General features: G+C 42.8%; 2 protein-coding genes across 7 annotated transcripts in view; both read left to right on the top strand.

Moving 5' to 3' along the window:
- Positions 1–3824: 3824 nt before the first annotated feature.
- LOC114366215 (lysophospholipid acyltransferase 1-like) lies at positions 3825–6628 on the top strand (the record flags this gene model as incomplete). Its single annotated transcript, XM_028323008.1, has 3 exons — positions 3825–3969; positions 5603–5823; positions 5975–6628. Coding segments are annotated over 3 exons (1020 nt in total), but the record flags the coding sequence as incomplete, so codon positions are not given.
- Positions 6629–6812: 184 nt separating this feature from the next.
- Positions 6813–23439, top strand: part of mon2 (Mon2 homolog, regulator of endosome-to-Golgi trafficking) — a 30194-nt gene continuing 13567 nt past the window's right edge. For 2 of the 6 annotated variants that reach the window (XM_028322995.1, XM_028322996.1), the window contains exons 1-18: positions 6813–6891; positions 6971–7098; positions 7448–7567; positions 8075–8270; positions 9043–9176; positions 10796–10907; positions 11578–11619; positions 13054–13181; positions 13774–13875; positions 13954–14064; positions 14822–14997; positions 16479–16641; positions 17987–18131; positions 18958–19100; positions 19353–19460; positions 19845–19979; positions 20938–21103; positions 23227–23329. In XM_028322995.1, the coding sequence (XP_028178796.1) occupies positions 7081–7098; positions 7448–7567; positions 8075–8270; positions 9043–9176; positions 10796–10907; positions 11578–11619; positions 13054–13181; positions 13774–13875; positions 13954–14064; positions 14822–14997; positions 16479–16641; positions 17987–18131; positions 18958–19100; positions 19353–19460; positions 19845–19979; positions 20938–21103; positions 23227–23329 (2102 nt within the window). In that variant the 5' untranslated portion in view covers positions 6813–6891; positions 6971–7080. Of the gene's footprint in view, positions 6892–6970; positions 7099–7447; positions 7568–8074; positions 8271–9042; positions 9177–9479; positions 9533–9734; positions 9788–10795; positions 10908–11577; positions 11620–13053; positions 13182–13773; positions 13876–13953; positions 14065–14821; positions 14998–16478; positions 16642–17986; positions 18132–18957; positions 19101–19352; positions 19461–19844; positions 19980–20937; positions 21104–21777; positions 21911–23226; positions 23330–23439 lie in introns of those variants that run through there. The other 4 variants (XM_028322997.1, XM_028322999.1, XM_028323001.1 and 1 more) reach the window with 4 other exon arrangements.

Raw genomic sequence — 23439 nt, 5'->3', positions numbered from 1 at the left:
ATGACCTGGAATGTTAAAGTTTAAACTTAAACCACACTTAATACAAGCTCGCGTGTTGAATAGCAAACGGCTTTTGTTCTAGAACACGCCCAGAGCGAGATTTAGGGACTGCGATAAATTCCAGGCTCTATCTTACGTCATATGTGTGAGTTATTTGGTTGCTGCAATATTTTATAGCGAGATATAGTTTTGGATTTAAAGTGCAGTGGATTAAGCGCGTCATAATATTCGTTCATAGTAAAGTTGGTTATTTCTAAAGCAAAAAACACATACGCATTAACATCAGTGATAATGGCATATTTCTGGCATTCACGTTAATTTATAAAATCATTTTTACACACTTTCCAATAGATAGTAAACAGGAACTTAATTCACATACTCATAAAAAATACAAATCACATAATTATCTTATGTTACTTAAGGGTAGGTACTTAAAGCAAAAAAAATATATATATATTCTGTAAAATGTAGGTATAGAGCTTCATACATCCCAAACGGTTTTCAGGATCTCTAAATTTTTACAAAGATTTAATATTTTTAGAAGTTTAGGATTTAAAAAAGTATATTATGTTTCTGAAACTACAAATATTACTAACATCTGTCGCACTACAACCGAGATATTAAAAATAAACGTCTCCCGTTCCACACAGCTGCTAATCAAGATTAATCAAGTTCGGGACGTGTCTCGAGCAGTGCATTTATCGTGGCCAACCTAGTTAGCGTGGAACAATACTTCTATTGTTGTGCCTTACACCGTATTACTTCAATACGAATGTCGTAAAGCAGCCTTTACAGCATTTCAGCTTATTAATTATTGTTAGCTGTTTTTAATTAGCCTTAGGATTTGGCTTTTGAATTTTAAAGGGTTATTTAAAATTTAATATCTGATATTTAGGTTTGGGTTCAGTTCAGTTGCTGAAAATTATTCTGAGATATTTTCACATCAGGAGAAAATCCTCAGGCTGAGTTGCACCAACTTTCATTAACGATAACAGTAACAGGTATTTTTTATGGAGTTTGATAGATTTTTGACGTTTGTTAAACTTAAAGTAAGTAGGTGCAACTCAGCCTCAATGTGCTGTCATGATAAAGCTATGTTGTTTACAGGTCTATTTAACTTTAAAACACAGTATTTTTATATGTTTATTTTTTAATTGACAGAACCTTGCGAATTAAAACCATCTGCCGCTCCAACTAAGGTTTAAAAAAGTCAACAAAAAACAAAAGCCGACTAAAAATTGGCTCGGCTAACTTTACATACCAGACTAATGAATGAAGTCAAAACTTTTAATCAATGGACAGACCGGTCAGGCAGCTGGAATTAACTTCAACTAAGCTTTTAAAATTGACAGCTCAACTCTGCTAACAACGCAGGTGAGGTCGCAACTTCATAAAAATCCCGCTGACCTAGTTTGTACTGCAGTTTGTGGACTAATCAACTGCAGATGTATGTATGTCTATGGCTAAGCTGGTTAGTAAAAAAGTAACAATTAAGCTGAGTGTCACCACCTAACTTTGACCGTAACTATAACGATATCCGGTGTTTTTTGTATGGAGATTGACAGATTTTTTACTTTTGTCTAAAGTAAGATGGTGCAACCTAACCTTAGTGTACGATTGTAGGTATATCCTTTGAGGTGTAATAAAAATAATATATTAATTTGGTCGTTAGCAAATGGTCGAAAAGTTATATTTTCTTACCTTTTACGAGGCCCTGACAAAGTTTACGCCATTTATTACTTACTTTTTTAACATAAAGGTAACGGGTTTTATTGACTGACTGATTTATAAACTGATCCAAAATCGAAAATAGATGATTATGACGATAGAAAAATTGGTCTTTCTTTGTTTGCTTCACATGCTAGCGACTCAACATGTAAAACCTGAATCTTCCCGTGGCCCAGTTCATACCGCATGGTTAATCTAGCCTAATCGAGTTGGCGTATGTCTCGCTCGGTGCATTCATCGTGGCAAACCTAGCTAGTGCAGACGTCAGGTTTAATATTGTTGAGGAAGTCTTGATTAATTTTGTACGTTGTATGTTCTCCGAGCCAAGGTAACTTTGTTAGAGATCACATTATTTGAAGCCTACAAAGTAGGATGTGTGAAGTACATTGCATTTGCCATGCGTAAAAACAAGAGCATCTTCAACTTGGCTACATTCTGATCTGAACTAGCGTAAGTGAGTAATGAGTAACTTCTTAAGGGACTGAACGTTCTCACCGCTGCAACTCCTGTGTACCCAAGATCTACTAACAGCTTGATCGCCAATAAAAAACCAACCAGTGAAGGCCAAGTTTGTCCCGGGGGAAAGTTAAACTCATTAGACCCGCAACGAAATTAATCAAAAGAACATACGAGGAGTTCCAAGTTAAGGTTCGAGAAGTAAGTAATGAGTAACTGGGTACTATCAATTAACAGGTATTAGTTAAACCTCCGACGGCCTTCGTAGTTTTGGAATTAGCGAATGTTTGTTCTTTTTAGAACCCCGCAGACTACAGACTAAGTCGGCCGATAGTTAGGTCGGCTTCCAATTTGTATGAGGATTCGATACCAAATTGGTGTAATTTGCGCACTTCCATACAAGTTCATATTGATTAACAGTATCTTCTTCTTTAAAAAAAACAGAAATTAACAGTATCGGCTGACAAAAGTCTACAGTCTGCGGAGTGTCTATTACTACGAGTATAATATTAAGACAGTTGCCACTTTACATTACCTTACACTCAAGTGTTCCATTCCATCCACTCCTGAACAGATACGTTCAATCATTACTCACAAACAGTGTCTCATTAAGCTAATTAATGTGACTTAGTGCCTGTTCCAAGAGATGAACGAGCCTGTCGCATTTGGGTGACGTCGATTGACCCTATCAGACGCTATGCATAGCAGATTGTTTATCATCCTACACCGTTGATGTACTCGACAGGCCGTGCGTACACAAGCTGCTGCTTGATTAGAGACCCGCGGGGCTATTACCTGTCTTAGCAACCGGTTGCTAATAACGATATTTCCTGGGTAAAAAACAAGAGTTTGAATTATTCCGTCGGTTAACTTATTAATTATGCTCGTGCTTTGTCCTCGAGATTAGAAATAAGAACTATGTAGTATCACGTACGGTGATGCCAGTTTACGCACTGTTAGTTGAGGATATTTTTTTTTTTTTTTTTTTGTGGGTATCTCAGTTTACATCCCATTTGACATTGGTATCCGTCGTNTGTATACATAGTTGGTCAGGGAATTTTGAAAAAAATGTCAGGGAAAGTCAGGGAAAAGTCAGGGAATTTTTTCGAACATTTGCAGTGGACACCCTGTTGCAGTTTCCATCATCTAAAACCAACAAGTGTTTACTCGTTTTTTATCACAGTACTAATTAAGTACCTAACAGGAGAGATTGTAACATAGTTTTATCATTTCAAAAATATTGAAATAGGCACGAAATGCATTCTCAAATAATAAAATTATATTCAAAACAATTTCGATGATGGCGTAATTTAAGTAGGATAAATAATATAGAACTGATATTTATATTTGCTGAAATTATTCGGTTTATAAGTTACTAGCTTTTGCCCGCGGCTTCACCCGCGTGAAATTTAGTTTGTCACAGATCGTCATAAATTATAGCCTATAAAATATGTTATTCTGGGTTATAAACAATAATACTGTTAAGTTTCATCAAAATCCGTTCAGTAGTTTTTGCGTGATCCTGACATCCTGACATCCAGACATCCAAACTTTCGCATTTATAATATTAGTAGGATACCCTTTTTAATTATTGTGGGCGTGGGTAAACAAAATATTTATGCCAGTTTGTAAAATAATCATCATTCGATTTACAGACTGATAAAGACAAACAAGGTGCGGAGCCATCCCCGCGGCGTGCTGTCTTCTACAAGGTAGTGGGGTCCGTTGCGGCGGCGGTGCTATATCTGACACTCGCAAAGAAATATTCACTGTCAGTTCTAGAAGGTCAGTATATTTTATTGTCTTACAATAATAATACTACTATAAAAAAAGAAGGAATAGTACGTAGTACTTATTATTATTCTGTGGGAATAGGTATACTATAACATTGCATCAAAAATAATAACGCAGTGGTGGTCCTTGTGTGAATCCGTATGCATTTCTGAGAAAAGAGCAAAGCTGATATTATTTTTAGAACACAAGAACTGGAGACGTCCTACTTATTTTGAAACATTCTAATTCCGGATTGTAATATTTTCCGATATTTTAGTAGTTATTCTGCTATTCAGAGCGGAGACGAATTTAACAAATCAGATCTTTAACCTTCGGCAGGCAACACTTTTTTTGTATACGTAAAAGGCAACAGGGGTGACCAGTCACCCCACAAATTCAATTTAAAATAAATAGCATTGTGATGAAAAATCAAACTAATTAATGATAAGATCTATTACTTTGTTTCATTATAAAACTAAAAATGCTTTCATTTAACAGTTTATATATTTTTAATAAATATTTTTTTAACATTAATCACAGTTAAAGCAAATATCTTTGCGATGTTGAGGGCATGAGGGTAGTTGACATTTTATACGAGATGTCTTAACTTTTTTGTCCAGTTTTCTTTGACACAGCACTCACCTTGCCTGCTTCTGTAACTTTGCTAAAGGTGCACCCTCAGGAGGTCCCTAGTTCATATTTAGAATGTATGTGTAATTGCTCTATAATTCTCGTATCTCTCGCAACAGTTACTATATTTCGTCGTGATGTTTGACTCCAAGGTGATGGAACCAAGAAGACCAAACATGTCCGTTCTTACATAGTAGCACGTTATGTTCGAATTGTGCTAGTAGAACTTCATCGTCGTAACAATTTTTCGCTAATGGAAATAAAGTCTTCCTCCTCCGACTGAACTGTGATATTATCTTCAATTTTGGAAACCTTATTATCATCTGAACAGCGTTTGTCATAGGAATTGACATCAGCAAGTCTATAAATGTATTTTTCGATTTGACCATCCGAAAACAAAGTAATTTTTACTCCAAAACCAATCATTTACTTTAGCAACACGAAAAAATAAAGTATACGTAAAAGGCAACAGGGGTGATGAGTCACCCCAGCAGTGTCAAAATATCAAAAACAGGAACCTAACGCTATATGTTGACGAAAGCGACTGATAGCTTTCCCTCCAATTAGAGAATAGACCAAACGACAGAAAGACACAACATCAGCAACTAATCGTATCAAGACTTTTTTGAACTGGTGGGGTGACCAGTCACCCCTGTTGCCTTCCAAAGGTTAAAATCGGTCCAGCCGTTCTTGACTTTTTTATATGATGTAACTAACCTGTTTTCGGTTAAATAAATAATAACAACAATACAGTTGAAAAAGTATGTGTAAGCAAGGCCATAAGCGGTCGTTTGTATGGAGCGTTTTTGGGAAACTTCAAAGAACTTTTTTTAATACTCGCGGTGTTTACGAATACGAAATAATTGTGTTTGCTTTCAATTATAATAGTTACATTCGCTAACACGGAATGGATATAATTAATTTATTGTGTACAGGGCGGTCTATAACCTACTCCAGAATTTCTATTTTGTAATTGTTTAAGTTCTTTCTAATGAATTATGTGTTGGTATTACAGAATTAAATGACCCCACATCTGAAGTTTCCCGATCGTGGTCAGCGCTGTACCTACTGTGGTACGCGCACCTTTGCGTCCTAGTTGTGCGCTGCAAGTATTACCACGCGTGGTTGCTCTCTGAAGCCATTTGCAACAATTCCGGAATGGGTTTCAACGGCTACGACAATGATGGCGAACCCAAGTGGGACAAAATGAGCAACATAGATGTGTTTGGATTCGAGGTAATATTGCTTTGTTTTGTTTCTTACTTTAAGGTTCTATGCAGAGTGGAGAGCGAAATATTTAACAAAACAATTAATTTTCAAATGCAATGCGACCTTTGTGCGTTTATTGTGTGCAAATAATTTAAAAGATAAATGTGTTCGATGGCAGTTTGCGCAAAACTTCCGCATGGGACTGGCCAGCTGGAACAAAAACACGAACGCGTGGCTTCGGAACGTAGCGTACGAGCGCGGCGGCGCGGCGTGGCGCACCGCGCGCGTCTACGCGCTGTCGGCCGTGTGGCACGGCTTCTACCCCGGCTACTACCTCACCTTCTTCGCGGGAGGCATCTTCACAGTAGCGGCTAGAAAGGTTCAACCCTTTTTTATTTTTATTTTGTTTTACACCGTTAATTATGTATCCAATGCGATGTTTTTCTGTGACAGACTAGGTATTTTGTATAATTTTTGCGGACTGTTTATCATATACTGTGAAAATCTATTTATATTTTGTCATTTATATTTCTCAGTGAACACACCACTCCTCACCCGGCACGACACTAACACGTACATACTAACACACACATTATTCATATCCAAACACAATCATGAACAAAAACAAACTCACACGTACACTCACTACCACCAACAATTTCAAACTCACCCACACATACACTTTCAACTTCCAACACAACTTAAACTTTACACGCATCTACACTTTCACCTATGCAAACATGCTTTCCCGGAATTACTACATACATTATTACTTTCACATAATGCTTTTCAAGTTACACCATCATTGCCTCAATCTTTTAGTAATGAGTGACGTTGTTAACACAATAATAGATATTNCGCTGTTACATAGTTGGTCAGGGAATTTTGAAAAAATTGTCAGGGAAAGTCAGGGAAAAGTCAGGGAATTTTTTCGAACATTTGCAGTGGACACCCTGTTTATTTACAATTCAAAGATTTTTACAACTAATTTACAAACTTAATAAATAATTTTCAGGTTACAAGAAATATACGAAGATGGCCAAAGCGAAACCGACACAGAAGTGAACTCGAATAAAAACGGAAATAATCAAAAAGGTATAAATAAACAACAGTCTACACTGCAGTCTAATTTAAAACATATTTTATAGATTGCTAAAAGATGTGTATGTTACAGAATCAGAATCCAAAGGTGATGCGAAAGATGTCACTAACAATGGCCTCAATGGTGAAGCAGACCAGAACTCCAATGTTCTCCAAAAAGCAGATGAGGATGACGAGAAAGAGATGCAGTTGAAACTACAGGTGAGTGAGATAACATTACTTGTGGGCGCGGCTATAAATTGCCCCACCCACATTTTGATAAATTGAGAATCATATGCTATTGTGAAAGAATTTTACATCCAACTATCCTCACATAGTGAAATGGCACCGGTAGAATGTCGTTTAGTTTTACATATTTGATACAGTTAATAAATCTTTCCAGATATAGATAGATGTCCAACAATGAACCGTCTCAACTATGACGTTGTCAGTATGGAGCTACTAACTTGACGTTTCAGAATCGTGGGACTATACTGTTTTCCTACACAATAGTGTCGGTGTGTTTTCTTATACCTTAGACTATGTTACAGCTATATTTTTCTGTTGACAGCTATTGAAATCATCGTGGTGCGGGCTTGTGTGGGGCCTCTCAGTTCTGGCCGAAGCGAGTATTGGGGAACTGGAGAACATCCTGCGAGCCATACAGTGCCTCGCCAGAGTTAGTGGAAAAGTGAGTAGGTAGTGGAAATGATAAAAAAAGATCAATGGAAATGAGAATCATCAGGTGGAATCGAGAGTAGACAAGTCTGACTTAGATAATAGACACAATATATCAACAACTTACTGGTTTTTACTTTCCCCCGGGACAAACTTACCTTCACTGGTTGGGTTTTTGTTGGCGGTCAAGCTGTAGATCCTGGCTACACAGGAGTTGCAGCGGTGGAAACGAGAGGTGGGAAATTTACTGGTGTTTAGTTCTGTGAAAGGGTTTCTCAAACATTCAGACATTTCAGACTACAAATCATCGATGAGTTTAATGTATCGCAACAGAACTCTTGGACTAATTTTCAGAAAGTTTAAATATTTGCTAGTTCATGTACTCGTAACGCAGTTTGCGAATAAACCTCTTACAAAGTTTTTGCTCATTTTCGCCAACATTTTGATCAGTATATGACCGTTCAATATTACATTTTGGAAAGGGAATACCCATATCATCAGTTGCATTTTCCACCATCAGGTGGGTCACGCAGTAGGCCGCGACGCGTGCATCAGCGCTCTCTGTCGTGCAGCCTTACCAGCTCAATACTGCGTGCCAGCCCTGGGCGCGCTGCCGTGCCCCTGGCGAAGGGAGCCGCCGCCGCCGCCCGACCCCGACTACCGGCACCAGGTCGTCTGGGTGGGCACGCCGCTGCCGTCCGCCTCGCTGCCCACGGGTGAGTGAAGTGTCTTAAAACAATTTTGGGGCAAGCCTTCCACGCCGAGGACCGACGATCTAGAGCAGTGTTTTTCAACCTTTGGACCCCTGGGGGGTCGCGAAGCCTCTTTAGGGGGGCGCGAGAGGTCTTAAAAACTACCTCAGTAAAAAAAACATTAGTTAAAAAGACAGATTTATCCGAAATCTAATTATGCGAATGCATGAAAATGTTATATGGATTGAAGTATTCGGTCCCTACAAACATCTTTGTAGCATTATAAAATGCATGAAAAAAAAACGCGAACGGTCGGGGGGTCGCCAACTATTTTTTCACACTAAACGGTGGGAGGGTCGTGTCATGAAAAAGGTTGAAAAACACTGATCTAGAGAAACACGCGGAAAGCACCTGGATGCGGGCAGCGATGGACGTCTTTTACTACACGTACGCAGAACTGAAGGCCGATGGGGCAACAATGTTCTGGAGGGATGACCACGTACCGGAAAACGCAGCGTAGGACGTCCACCCGCAAGACGCTGGATGCAGGCCGCTACCAACCAGGCGATGCGGAAGTCATTTGGGGAGGCCTTTTTCCAGCAGTGGACGTCCTTTGGCTGAAATTCTTCCGGAAAACCATCACAGAACTTTCCCCGTTTTTTATCTATGAAGCGACAAATTGTTTTTCAACCAAATCCTGATTCTTTGTAATACAAAAGCTTCATCAGAATCATTCCAAGAACTATTAAGATATCTTTCAAACTCTTGACCATATTAAAACCATGTGGTATTGCAGGTCAACAGCAGTCGTTCGTGATGGTGACGTCACGCCACGTGACAGCTATGAGGGCGCTGCTGTGCGCAGCGCAGCGCGACGGAGACACCATCCAGCAGGCCTGGCTACCGGTGCTTACTACGCTGCAGCACCTGGTAAGAGTGTGAACCTGGTTACGTCACGGAACCTCGTGACGTCACCACGTGACGCGACGAGGCGACGGAGACACCATCCAGCAGGCCTGGCTGCCGGTGCTCACCACGCTGCAGCACCTGGTAAGAGTGAACCTGGTGGCGTCACGGAACCTGGTGACGTCACCACGTGACGCGACGAGGCGACGGAGACACCATCCAGCAGGCCTGGCTGCCGGTGCTCACCACGCTGCAGCACCTGGTAAGAGTGAACCTGGTGGCGTCACGGAACCTGGTGACGACACCACGTGACGCGACGAGGCGACGGAGACACCATCCAGCAGGCCTGGCTGCCGGTGCTCACTACGCTGCAGCACCTGGTAAGAGTGTGAACCTGGTGACGTCACGGAACCTGGTGAAGTCACGGAACCTGGTGACGTCACCACGTGACGCGACAAGGCGACGGAGACACCATCCAGCAGACCTGGCTGCCGGTGCTCACCACGCTGCAGCACCTGGTAAGAGTGAACCTGGTTACGTCACGGAACCTGGTGACGTCACCAGTGACGCCACGAGGCGACGGAGACACCATCCAGCAGGCCTGGCTGCCGGTGCTCACCACGCTGCAGCACCTGGTAAGAGTGAACCTGGTTACGTCACGGAACCTGGTGACGTCATCACGTGACGCGATAAGGCGACGGAGACACCATCCAGCAGGCCTTTCACTCGGTGTACCAACGATCTGGTGAAGATCATGAGAAACACCTAAATGCTGATAACGAGACTATTCCCACCGCTACAACTCCTGTGTAGCCAGGATCTACAGCTTGACCGCCAATAAAAACCCAACCAGTGAAGGTCAAGTTTGTCCCGGGGAAAAGTTAAACTGTCATTGGACCCGCAACGAAATTAGCCAGAAGAACATAAGAGGAGTTCGAAGACCTAAATGCTGATAGTGTAGCAGTGTCGTTATTCCCCTCGAACTGAAGTAGCTCGCTCGAAAGCGAGCCCTAGTCTGAAACGGAGCTGGAGACGAATGTCCAATTTATAATAACTCACGACTCCGTTTCATTGGACTCCGGTGAACACCGTAGGGTTTAAGTGTATCAGACCCGCCCTTCGGACTTAAGTGAGCAGTCCCTGGCGAGGAGAGTCCCAAATAACCCACTGGTCGTCCGCTTCATCCAGTAAAAAAGTATTTTCCGACATAAAAATACAGCCGGGCGTTGTAGGTTGTAGAAATCCGTAAGGGAGGCCTTTTTCCAGCAGTGACAGAATTCCTTTGAAAATAACGATATAATGTGACTACATATTGTTTTAAACTTTCATGGTCACTAATCTATATATATAAAAATGAAACCCGTTTCGCGTTGTCACGGCATCACGTGTGAACGGCTGAACCGATTTCGATAATTCTTTTTTTTTAATGTTTGTGGAAGTCCAAGGATGGTTCTTACGGAAAAAAATATTAAGAAAATGTCTACGCTAAGGCGGTACGAAGTTCGCCGGGTCAGCTAGTAATATTATAATTTACTCCGTGATCATGGCGCTTGCAACAAAAAACACGCTCAAAATTAAGGTACATGGTAGCAATCGCATCAGTAATATGTAATAATTATAATGTGACTACGTTTTCCCCTCAGGTGTGGATCCTGGGCCTGAAGCCGTCTACCGGCGGCAGCATGAAGGCCAGCCGCGCGAGTGCAGACGCCAACGCCGTCATGAGCACGTCTGCCGTCATGGCCGACCTGCCTGGTGAGTACTGAAGGCATAGACATTCTGGCCAGATTCATTCAGGCCATTCAGATCTTTCAAGACACGAACTAGGCCGCTGTTCGCATTTAAATCAAATTTATTTATTTATTTGTAATAGGTATACAAACAGTTTACAGTCCAGGCTTCATCGTACAAATGCAAATACAATTGTACAAGTCCCAAAAAGCCTCACTTCTCCCAAACCAAATTTAGCTATATGTATGGGCCGTCAAAAACTTACATACCGCGATTTAACCTACACGCAGCGCCATCTATTGATAACTCAAAACAGTACAAATATGACGCTTAACATTGAACAACAATAATAATTTAGTCCTGAAAATCGAGATCATCGTCAATTTTCATATTATTCGCTTTTTAGTTTCGAATCGTTCATAATAATTACATGCATTCATAATAAATAACAAATATGTGATTGGTCCGATTTGGCAGCTCGTATAAAAGATGGCAAAATACTCGTGTCAAATTCCCGATTGTCGATCAAATCGCTAATGAAAAGACCGCTCCAAACACTACAAAATTTCCTCTTAACTCTTCTTTCCAGCAACTTATTTTTAAAATGTTGTGTAGCAAATATGTTTTACTGTCATTATCATGTATTTAGTGCAATTATTTTGCGTGTAACGTGTACACTAACAATCGTTCGCAGGTCAGCAAGTCCCCGTGGCCGAGTCACTCGGAGTCATGAGTGGTACAGTGACATTTTACACTCGACGCGGCCATTTTGAAAAACTTAAGTCTGTCGTTTTCAAAATGGCCGCGATAGATACGGCTAATCAGCTTGTTTCGCACTGGGGCGGGCTTGCTGACCGTTACAGTGTGCGTGTGGTGACATTGTTGACGTTTAGTAATTTTGAACGGGTGTATCGTTCGATTTAAAATACAACGATACTGACGCCCGTACTCACAAACGATACTTGCTTAAGTGAAGCAGCAAATCGAATGCACAGCGTTGAATAGACCTCTGTGATTGGTTTGTGTGTGACCCTGTGCGTCCACGAGCACTGTGAGACCTCATATTAATGTTTGTGAATACGGGCGTGAAACGCCAAGTGGCAGAATCGGAACTATTAATAATAATAATTGATAGTAGCGCCTTCCTGTAAATATTTGGGAAACTTCAGTGTTGTCTAACTATAGTAGCGTTCGATTTATCATTTTCCACTTGACACTGGCAATAATAAACCTCTCAGAGGTTTAATTGCCATTAAACAAAAGAAAAAGAAGATTTCATTTTAGTTTTTTACATAATATAGATGTCACCAGTGCCACCATACGTCACTACTGTATATTATTTGTGTTGTCCGGCTGTCGCACTGTTGTTTTATTGTTTGACACTGCTCTAATGTTGCCTGATGTACACGTTTTGTTTTTGTCACACCAGGGGGCGCTTATAAGTATGGCCTAAATGGCTTAAATGTATAAAAGTTTTGAAGTTTTTGACATCAGATGTTGTCATGTCTCGGGTATTCAATATGCTGTTAGTGTGAGAGGGACATACAGACTCTGTGGTTTGTAATTTCTTGTATTCGAGGTTTTACTACTTGTTTTGTTATATGTTAATTTAAGATTTATTTATCCAAAATAGTTTAGTTTAAAAACCTTCGTTGTTTTACGCTTGTAAAGCTACCCATTTCCGTCATTTCGTCTCGTTCTATCTCAAAGAGTCGCCATTTAATTAAAGCGAGAGAAAAAACGGAAACGGGTAGCTGGAACTGTAGCTGATGATCTGATGTTCTTATAAACAAGTGCTCATGTCCTTTTATTTATTACTATCAAAAACATTTACATTAACCAGTACTCGTTAGAAAAATTTGGAATGCGAGCATTCATTGCGCGAATTTCATAACACGAGCACTTTCTTTCGCATACCGAACCAACCATAGAACTAATGGTCCAAAAACCACTAACAAATAGTCCCGAACTTATCATTACCATAGATTATGCCAAACCATAATATTATTTCACCCTTGAAAAAGAGGCTGACAATATAGACTGAGTTTCTTGCGCTGCTTCTTCTCAGCACTGGCCCATTTATTGTCCCGAAGCAGTGGTAGGGTTAATACGGGGACGTGTAAAAGTGCTTTTTAAAAACCTACTTGAATAAATGAGTTTTTATCCGCAGCCCTATCGGCCATGTTGTCCCGAGTATTCGAGTCGTCAAAGAACCTGGATGACGTGGCGTTACACCACCTAATCGACGCGCTTTGCAAGCTGTCCAATGAAGCGATGGAGCTGGCTTATTCTAACAGGGTGAGAATGTAGCAAGGCTGATATGTATCTTTCGAGAACGAAATTTTTTGTGATGTTTGAAAATGTGACTTATACATGATTGATTGTCAATTAGTTCGTGGCCTAAAATTTTACAACACAACCTTATTCTAATTGTAACAAAGACGTGTTGCGAACTTTTTGGCTACTTTTCGTGCCACGAACTATTTGACGCTGACTGTACAAACGGCGTATCAAGGTTAACACTTTGACATCTCATGTACTTTTTACAGATGCTATTTTGTAAGTGACTAGCGGCCGCCCGCGACTTCGTACGCGTGGATCCCGTTTTACCCCCTTTTCCCGAATTTTCTTTGCTATAAACCTCACGGAGCCCGAGACCTTTCCAACGAATGCAAAACTGTGGAAATCGGTTCGTGCGTTCTGGAGTTATAGCGTCAGGGAGGAAAACCCGACTTATTTTTATATAGTAGATTTACGGTACATGTTTAGTAACCGTTCTCTAGAATTAGACTAGATAGAAGTCATCTAAATATCCTTGCTTTTTTACCAAAACAGAAATGATAATATACGTACATATTTTGGTTGTTTACATTTTTTGTTTGTCTTACAGGAACCATCTCTCTTCGCCGTCGCAAAGCTATTAGAAACTGGTTTAGCCAACATGCACAGGATAGAAGTAATGTGGAGGCCTATAACCAATCACCTTCTGGAAGTATGTTTCAATATAATTTACCTTTTATGTCCTGAAGAATAACGTCGAAAATCGCTTAAAAACTATTTTTGCTTTTAGGTTTGCCAACACCCCCATATAAGGATGAGGGAATGGGGAGTGGAAGCTATCACGTACTTGGTCCAGGCAGCTTTCCAATACCATCACAATAATCCCAATTTGGTTACTGAGGTAAGCATTATACCACTAAAATTCAAGTTCAAAATATCTTCTCCAAAATATTTCCTTCACCGTCTGGGAGTGTGTGGATTGTAGGTCTCTAGAGGTGGATAGATGATTGTAGGCCTCTAGAGGTAGAAGATTTCTTTCTTTCATCACTATCATTTCAGCCATAGCACGTCCACTGCTGAACATAGGGACATAGGCCTCCCCCAATGCTTTACATGTTGATCGATTGGTAGCGGCCTGCGTTCAGCGCTGTCGTCCATTTCTTTCTTTGCTTCTGACAAATTGGATGGGGTCGTGCTTCTGCATTGGAGACTAAAATTACCTGATGATTTTGAGACTCATGTGATTGATGTTCGTGCGGAATTTCGTAGAACTGGAACAGGATTGACTGAAGTGTACAAACAAGGAATACTGACAGCCTCCAGATGATACGGTTACGATCCCATTCCGGGTTGATAAATGTCGTTTAGGCGCGATTGGTCCAATTCGCTATTGGTCCAATTCGTAATTGGTCCAAAATAAAAGGATAACCAAAATGAAAGAAATAAGGCGGTTATTCAACTTTTACTACTATTGCAGAAAAAAGTGAATTCGTAATTGGACCAATAGCGAATTGGACCAATCGCGCCTAAACGATAAATGTGCGACGTCCTTTATTTCACTTAACACCATTAACTTTCTCCATCTATGGGTATTGTAAACTTTCACAAATCACCACGGCATTTTAAGAATAACACCCTTTTTTGATGATGATTCGCAGGCTCGGCAGCGTCTCCTGCTGGAGCCCTTAGCAGAACTGTGCTCAGTGCGTCACTGTGACGTGCGCGCGCGTCAGTTAGAATGCGCCGCGCGCCTGCTCCACTCATTAGGAGACCAGCTCGGCGCCGCCTGGCCGCTCATGATGGACGTCATCTCCGCCATCCTGGACCACCACAGGTGAGTACATACTGTATCTCCTGCTAAAGCCTCTAGCCTTTGATTCCCAAAGAGGAAGGCGTGCCCCCAGGGGAGGCAAAGACCTTTAAAGCGGGACGCGGGCCATCTGTGTACTTAAGTATAAAAAACCTGCGACCGCTGAGAGAATGCATTGCATTCCAGACTGCTCGATACGACCACTAAATAGTTTTGACTGGTTTGGGGGGTGCGGAATGTTTTGGATGGTCGAAAGGGGGTACGTCTCCAATAAGTTAGGGAAGCCCTGCTCTAGCAGAACTGTGCTCAGTGCGTCATTGTGACGTGCGCGCGCGTCAGTTGGAATGCGCCGCGCGTCTACTCCATTCATTAGGAGACCAGCTCGGCGCCGCCTGGCCGCTCATGATGGACGTCATCTCCGCCATCTTGGACCACCACAGGTGGGTACATACCGTATCTCCTGCTAAAGCCTCTAGCCTTTGATTCCTAAAGAGGAAGGCGTGCCCCCCAGGGCAGGCAAAGACCTTTGAAGCGGGACGCGGGCCATCTGTGTACTTAAGTATAAAAAACCTGCGACCGCTGAGAGAATGCATTGCATTCCAGACTGCTCGATACGACCACTAAATAATTTTGACTCGTTTGGGGGGTGCGGAATGTTTTGAATGGTCGAAAGGGGGTACGTCTCCAATAAGTTAGGGAAGCCCTGCTCTAGCAGAACTGTGCTCAGTGCGTCATTGTGACGTGCGCGCGCGTCAGTTGGAATGCGCCGCGCGTCTACTCCACTCATTAGGAGACCAGCTCGGCGCCGCCTGGCCGCTCATGATGGACGTCATCTCCGCCATCTTGGACCACCACAGGTAGGTACATACTGCCTGAGACATTGGTGATTACCTCATGGCTTCTACCGGCTCATAACGCCAGATTTGTTACCACACCTGGTCTTTCTTCTTTTTTCTACGACTCGAGCTCTTTTGAAGTCTATTGGTTTGAGCTCTCGACTATTAAAACTTTAAGGCTTGTTTCAGAGAGCTCGCGTTTCGGCTAGGCTATGCCCTACCGAGCTCACTAAGGCCTGCCAATGTAGTCTTCAAAAGTAGAACTCGACGCCTCGAGGTTTGTACGTAAAGCCCGGTCCGTGAGCACGTAGAATTTTGTCCAATGTCCCCAAGCTACATTGCGGGCTACGCACACTCACTGCGGGCGCTCGTCGCACAGTCGCGACAGCAATATAATTACGCGCGAGCGATAAGGATGGGTAGCTTGGGGTCATTGGACGAAATTCTACGTGCTCACGGACCAGGCTTTAGTGCGGTCTTTAAAGTACAGGCGACGACACATCAAACTACACTGTGGAGTAATGTAATGTAATGTAATAGGAGCAATTTATTTTGCAACGAAAATGTGTAGTCTGATGTGCTGTTGTCTGTGTTATTCTTGTATATATCTTGTCCCAGTTCTATGCTTATTCTTTTGTTGATAATTAGCCACAATGTTTCTTCCCGCAGTGAACAGCTGATCCGCTCAGCATTCCAGTGCGCACAAGTGGTAGCCGGTGACTTGTTGGGCTGCGCTGGGCCTCGCTGTCTGCGCCGGGTGCTAAGCTGCGCTGCTGCCTTCGCTTCGCAGACCAAGGAGCTGAATATCAGCCTCACAGCTGTAGGGCTTATGGTGAGTGGCTTTCCACACCTCCGGTTCCAATGTTGGCCGGGGTACAGCGTAGATGGTGACCGGGACCAGCGTAGGTGGAGGCAGGGTTCAGTCTTGATGGAGGCCGGATCCAGTTTAGATGTGGCTGGGTCCAGGGTAGATGGTGATCTGTTGGGCTGCGCCGGGCCTCGCTGTCTTTGCCGGGTGCTAAGCTGCGCTGCTGCATTTGCCTCGCAGACCAAGGAGCTGAATATCAGTCTCACAGCAGTAGGGCTTATGGTGAGTGGCTCTCAGCATTCCTATGGTCGGTTCCAACTTAGGTGGTGGCCGGGGTACAGCGTAGATGGTGACCGGGACCAGCGTAGGTGGAGGCAGGGTTCAGTCTTGATGGAGGCCGGATCCAGTTTAGATGTGGCTGGGTCCAGGGTAGATGGTGATCTGTTGGGCTGCGCCGGGCCTCGCTGTCTTTGCCGGGTGCTAAGCTGCGCTGCTGCCTTCGCCTCGCAGACCAAGGAGCTGAATATCAGCCTTAAAGCAGTAGGGCTTATGGTGAGTGGCTCTCAGCATTCCTATGGTCGGTTCCAACTTAGGTGGTGGCCGGGGTACAGCGTAGATGGTGACCGGGACCAGCGTAAATGGAGGCAGGGTTCAGTCTTGATGGAGGCCGGATCCAGTTTAGATGTGGCTGGGTCCAGGGTAGATGGTGATCTGTTGGGCTGCGCCGGGCCTCGCTGTCTTTGCCGGGTGCTAAGCTGCGCTGCTGCCTTCGCCTCGCAGACCAAGGAGCTGAATATCAGCCTTACAGCAGTAGGGCTTATGGTGAGTGGCTCTCAGCATTCCTATGGTCGATTCTAAGGTGGTGGCCGGGGTACAGCGTAGATTGAGATCGAGTACAGCGTAGATGGAGGGCAGGTATAGTGACCTGCTGGGCTGCGCCTAGCCACGCTGCCTGGACGAGCTCAATCTCAGTCTTTGGTCTACCACTTTGGAGCTCACTTCTGAACTGAGCTCTGCTTAGAACCGGCGTTCTGTACAGCCCGCAATCTGCGATGGCGTGTTCAGGGCAGCATCGAAAGAATTTGATGGCAGATAGATCCTAAAAAATATTTACTGACATAAAGAGGAAGTCAGATCGACTGGTGATGCAATTAAATCACCATGACTCAAGCATGATTTTTCATTTTAAATTGACTGTTCAGGTGACAAGGTTCAGGTAAAATGACTTCATTGACTGATTTACCAACGTCTCCTCAGCATTTTATTCTAACGCAAAATCTTTCTGCCCGTTTGTTCGTTTCAGCCGAAAGACGTCCACTGCTGGACAAAGGCCTATTGCATAAAAATTAACATGTGATTGTATCAACAGTGGAACATCTCCGACTACTTGTACCACAACCGGGACAAGCTGGCGGTGGCGCTGGCAAAGGACGCGGCCGTGTGTCCCGAAGTGCCCAACCACGCCGAGCTCCCACCACTCGATAAGCTGTGGATGTGTCTCTACATACGGCTCAGTAAGTCTGCATCATCATATCATCATTTCAGCCATAGGACGTCCACTGCTGAACATAGGCCTCCCCCAATGATTTCCATAATGACCGGTTGGTAGCGGCCTGCATTCAGCGCCTTCCTGCTACCATAATGGGATTGTCGGTTTACCTTGTGGGTGGACTTCTTACGCTGCGCTTTCCAGGACGTGGCCTCCACTTCAAAACCTTGCTGGAGGCCTGTTGCTGCCCCTGCGGCCGTCATCCCTAACAATGGGTAGGGATGAGGGGTGACAATGGCAACTTCAGCTTGCTAATCCGTCGGGCTATGTCAGCGACCTTAGTTCGTTTACGGATCTCCTCATTTTTGATTCGATCTCGTAAAGAAATACCGAGCGTAGTACTCCATAGCACGCTGCATAAGCTCCAGTTAATGTCCTGTCCTCTTCCCCTTGCTTTAACGCTCTAACGTAACTGTGAACACAACTCTATAGCGCTTACAATTTTTTTTTAATTACTAGTAGATTAGCAAGCTGAAGTGGGAGTAGGCTGGTCATATTTTTCTCATTCGTCATTAAGGATCAGGGGCAAATGAAGGATTTGGATTAGCCATACAGTTTGGGGAGGCTGTTCAAATATAATGGTGAACTCGTTTTAAAGAAATTACCGGAGCATTGGGAATTTTTGGAATAGAAGACAGATTGAGAAACACTGATGTCAAATGTTTATGGTATGGTATGGCAAGCTTTATTTGGGATGTGTAAAAGCGCCCTGGAATTGGCCTGACTACTGAAGAAATTATTTGATTTGATTGATATTGCTGTAGAGTTTCTTAATAAGTATTTTTTCCCAGGTGAACTTTGCACGGAACCCCGCGCTCCAGTGCGGCGCGCGGCCAGCCAGACACTATTCAGCTGTATCGGCGCGCACGGAACCCTGCTGAGCAAGCCGGCCTGGCGCGCCTTACTGGCTGTGCTGTTCCCAATGCTGGACCAGGTCTGAATCTACCATAGCAAACAATTATTAAGTGGACGTTGTATAGTGATAGCAACCAATGGAGTACGTCTTGTTCTTCAACTATTTATTTTTCTTTCCTTTCTAAAATCTAACGATACGATAATAAATTATAAAATAAATGGGTTGGAATTTACTGCTGAACCCTATAAATATGTACCCACAATTACTATCCAACATGTCTTGTGTTCGGAAAAGAAATCATCATAATAAGTGTTTTATTTTGTTCTATAGGTTCAAAACCAGTCAAACATTGCAAGTTCTGAGAAGGTGGATACAGGCGAACACATTCTCATACATCACACCAGAAACACAGCTCAGAAGCAGTGGGCAGAAACTCAGGTATGTATCTACGTCTTTAACCGATATAATTTTACTATTCCCACCTCTCATTCCCACCGCTGCAACTCCTGTGTAGCCAGGATCTACAGCTTGACCGCCAAAAAACCCAACCAGTGAAGGTCAAGATTGTCCCGGGGGAAGTTAAACTGTCATTTAACGGAATTTATAGAAATCTTTAACCGTCATAGGAAAATCGTTTTCATTGGTTTTGAATTTGAACAATTAAACCAGCACTAGTTTCATTTAAAAATTAACCTTCATAAGCATAAAAAGTAAAAACTAACAGCAACATGGCTGTAACTAAATACTATAAAATTTGGTCTTTTTTTATAACAGTGAAATGTAAATTAGATAAAAAGTAATAAAGCATTCATATTTTTCTAGGTTTTAACACTATCAGGGGTGTCGCGAGTGTTCCACTCCCGGTTCCAGCTGTTGACGACAGTTGGGGACTTCAACAGGTCGTGGGCAGCCCTGCTCGAATACATCACAGACTTCGCGCTACGGAGGAGTCATGAGGTAAAAGAAGATTATTATTTCAGGCTTAGTGTATTGCTAAGTAGTTACCTGAGATAGAAGGGCAGCGTTTTCGTTCCATCAAAATTAAACGTCGAAATACTTTTCGAAACCTAAAACAATACTTTGTGACAACTAACTTTGTACCCTATGTGGAATTTTATTTATTCGTTCAATGATGCTATATTATTAGCGTTTACCATTTGAGGCCACAATACAGTGAGGTCCGGTCACTTGCCAGATTCGTCATAACCCACTCTTTACCGATCCAATCATTCGTTTCACATTTCATGGAATGACTTTTTAGAAATAGCGTTTCTGGAAAAAGCTGTTAAACAAACAAATTGGCACTCTAGCCACAGAATAATAATAAGTACTACGTACAGAAGTTTTACTTCGCGAAGGTATTTACAAAAATGTATGCTCAATGTCATTAACATTAAGGTGTAATTTAGCCTGTCTCAAGAGTCAAGCACCATTTTGTTGACAAACGTCAGTGATCGGCACTGCGCCGAAGCTATAGGGCTGACTTCGGTAAAATGATGTGACGTGAGGTGACAAACTGCCGAAAATGGCGGAGGAAATACATGATTTAGCATGAATTATCATGAATAATATTAACTACTTATTTACCTCTCAGTGTGTCTCTCAGGCAACTTAAAAAAGTACATTCTGTGTTTTTATTATTATTTAGGCAGTTAAATACTGCACATTATTTAGTACACCATTTTCTTTATTTTCTTCCATCATACACAAGAATAATACGCGTGCGTGAGTCAATGTTCGCTCGTATGTGAGGCCTTGTCGAATAGTATCCTGTAGGTGGGCCATCGTGCGTGTTTTGTTTTCGATGTAAACTCGCGAAGATGAACAGGCCTGCTCTAGCCTACTGTCTACAAGTCAATCAAAATCTGTATCTAAGTAGGTTTTTACTTTATTTCTCCTTTAATTCCTTTCGTAGGTATCAGTGGCAGCACTAAAGTCCTTCCAAGAGGTAGTGACAGCGGCAGGGCGCGCCGCGGAGAGCGACCCCTCGGGCTCCGGCGGCCAGCTGCAGCGCCGCGTGTGGGCCGCCGCCTGGGCCGCCTGGGGACACGTCGCCGCCGCCCAGGGGAACCACCCGCCAGGTACGACAGTCTAGAGTAGACAGCCTTGGAGAGAAGTGTCTAAACAACCTTGGAGAGAAGTCTCTAGAAAGCCCAGAAGAGAAGCCCCTACATTCTAGACAACTGCCTACCGGGTAGGCTCATACAACAGCCTAGAAGAGAATCCGCTACACGACCTAAAAAAGAAGTTCCTGCATCAAAAAAAACGACCTCTCAGATAGGCTAGCACTACCGCCTAAACATTCCAGAAGAAACAGTCCTTATACAGCCTTGAAGAGAAATCTCTAAACAGCTCATAAAAGAATCCCCTGCATTCTAGAAAACCCACCTCCCGGGTAGGCTCACACTACTGCCTAAATATTCCAGAAGAACAGCCCTTATACAGTCTAAAGCCTGGTCCGTGAGCACGTAGAATTTTGTCCAATGACCCCAAGCTACCCATCCTTATCGCTCGCGCGTAATTATGTCGCTGTCGTGGTCGCACACTCACTGTGGGCGCCCGTCGCACAGTCGCGACAGCAATACGTGCTCACGGACCAGGCTTTAGAAGAGAATCCACTACATACTAGAAAACCACCTCCCCAGGTAGGCTCACATTATAGCCTAGACAGTCTAAGAAAGAAGTCTCTATAAAGCCTATCACAGACGCCCCTACACAGCCCAGAAGAGAAGCCCTTCTAAAGTCCTTCCAAGAGGTAGTAACAGCGGCAGGGCGCGCCGCAGAGAGCGACCCCTCGGGCTCCGGCGGCCAGCTGCAGCGCCGCGTGTGGGCCGCCGCCTGGGCCGCCTGGGGACACGTCGCCGCTGCCCAGGGGAACCACCCGCCAGGTACGCACCTACAGGATGAATAGTCTTAGGATAGTGTCTCAACAACCTTGGAGAGAAGCCTCTATACAGGCGAGAAGAGAAGCTCCCATACAGTTGAGAAGAAAAGATTTTATATCTTAGAAAACCACCTCCCGGGCAGGCTCATACTACAGTCTAGACAGTGTAAAAAAGAAGCCTCTAAACAGCCCATAAAAGAAGCCCCTAGATTTCAGAAAACCTTCCCCCAGGTAGGCTCACACTACAGCCTAGACAGTATTGAAGCGACACCCCTATACCAGCTAGAAAAGAAGCTCCTACATCCTAGAAAACCAGCTCCCGGGCTCATACTACAAACTAGAAATTGTAAAAATAAAAAATAAGACTCAAAACAGCCCATAAAATACCTCTACATTCTAAAAAAACACCTCCCGGGTAGGCTCACAGTATTGCCATACATTCTAGGAAAACATCCCTATACAGCGTAGAAGAAAAGCATCCTGGGTGATAAGCCCCTACATCCTAAGAAACTACTCCCCAGGTAGGCTTACATTATAGCCTAGCTAGACAGTCTAGGAAATAAGCCTCCAACGAGCCGGGAAGAGAAGTCCCTACGTACTAGGAAAACACTCTCCAGGTAGGCTAGGCTCACACTATTACCTAAACATTCAAATCGCAACATTTGTATTGCCTATACACGGATAACCAGCATTTCTACTGGGTTCCGTTCAAAAAATTGTATCGCGAGTTTAGTCAAACAAGCGGGCGGATGTATTGTATTATAGCAAGTGTCTGTTTGTCAACCGTGACTTGTTCGGCTAGAGGTTAAGTAGTTTCGCCAAAACACTTCGATACCGCGATTCAAGTACGCACAGCGCCATCTAGTTTGAACTGATGTCAACTTATTACTGTACTGGCACATGCTGGCTGATACAACTCTGATTATTTTTAAAGTTTTGATTGTTTTTGTAAGAAATAATTATTATTATTTAATAAATAATTATTATTTAAGAATTTATTTACAATTTTATGGTCAATTAAAATAAAATGTTTTGCGGCTTGTGTGTCTCATTGTATTAACATCATTAAAACGAAAAGCCAATGATAAAATGCATTTTTAGTTATTTTTAATGTTATTGAAGACTGTTTTATGATTTTTTTTTTGTCTATTTTAGCATGAGTTTTATTGTTAACATTTGAGCTACCACGGCAACGAAAAGTGACTTTTATATGCTTCTGATAGTTCTGAGTGGTATATTTTGTCCCGAATTTACCTACATAATCCTGAAATTTCCTGTATTGTAGTAATGAAGGTTTTGAATTAGATATATTTGTTGCAGTGTCAGAAGACGGCAAGCCGATAGAAGTGTACGCGCCGTCTCTCAACTTCCTCACAACTCTTGTGCAGATCTTCCCGCTCATCTTCCAACATATTAGGCCTACGTGAGTATTCTAATAATATCTAATAATTAAAAATAGGGCTTAATATTAACCTCAACCTATCTAGGTTGTGTCTTGGAATTATTTATGAATAGCGTCCAATTCCCTGTTCA

The sequence above is a fragment of the Ostrinia furnacalis genome, unplaced genomic scaffold (genome assembly GCF_004193835.3).
Source record: "Ostrinia furnacalis isolate ACB-3 unplaced genomic scaffold, ASM419383v2 OfSCF0587, whole genome shotgun sequence".
Lineage (NCBI taxonomy): Eukaryota > Metazoa > Arthropoda > Insecta > Lepidoptera > Crambidae > Ostrinia > Ostrinia furnacalis.
The sequence above is the reverse complement of the archived record's forward strand: the minus strand, read 5'-3'. Positions and strand labels throughout refer to the sequence as shown.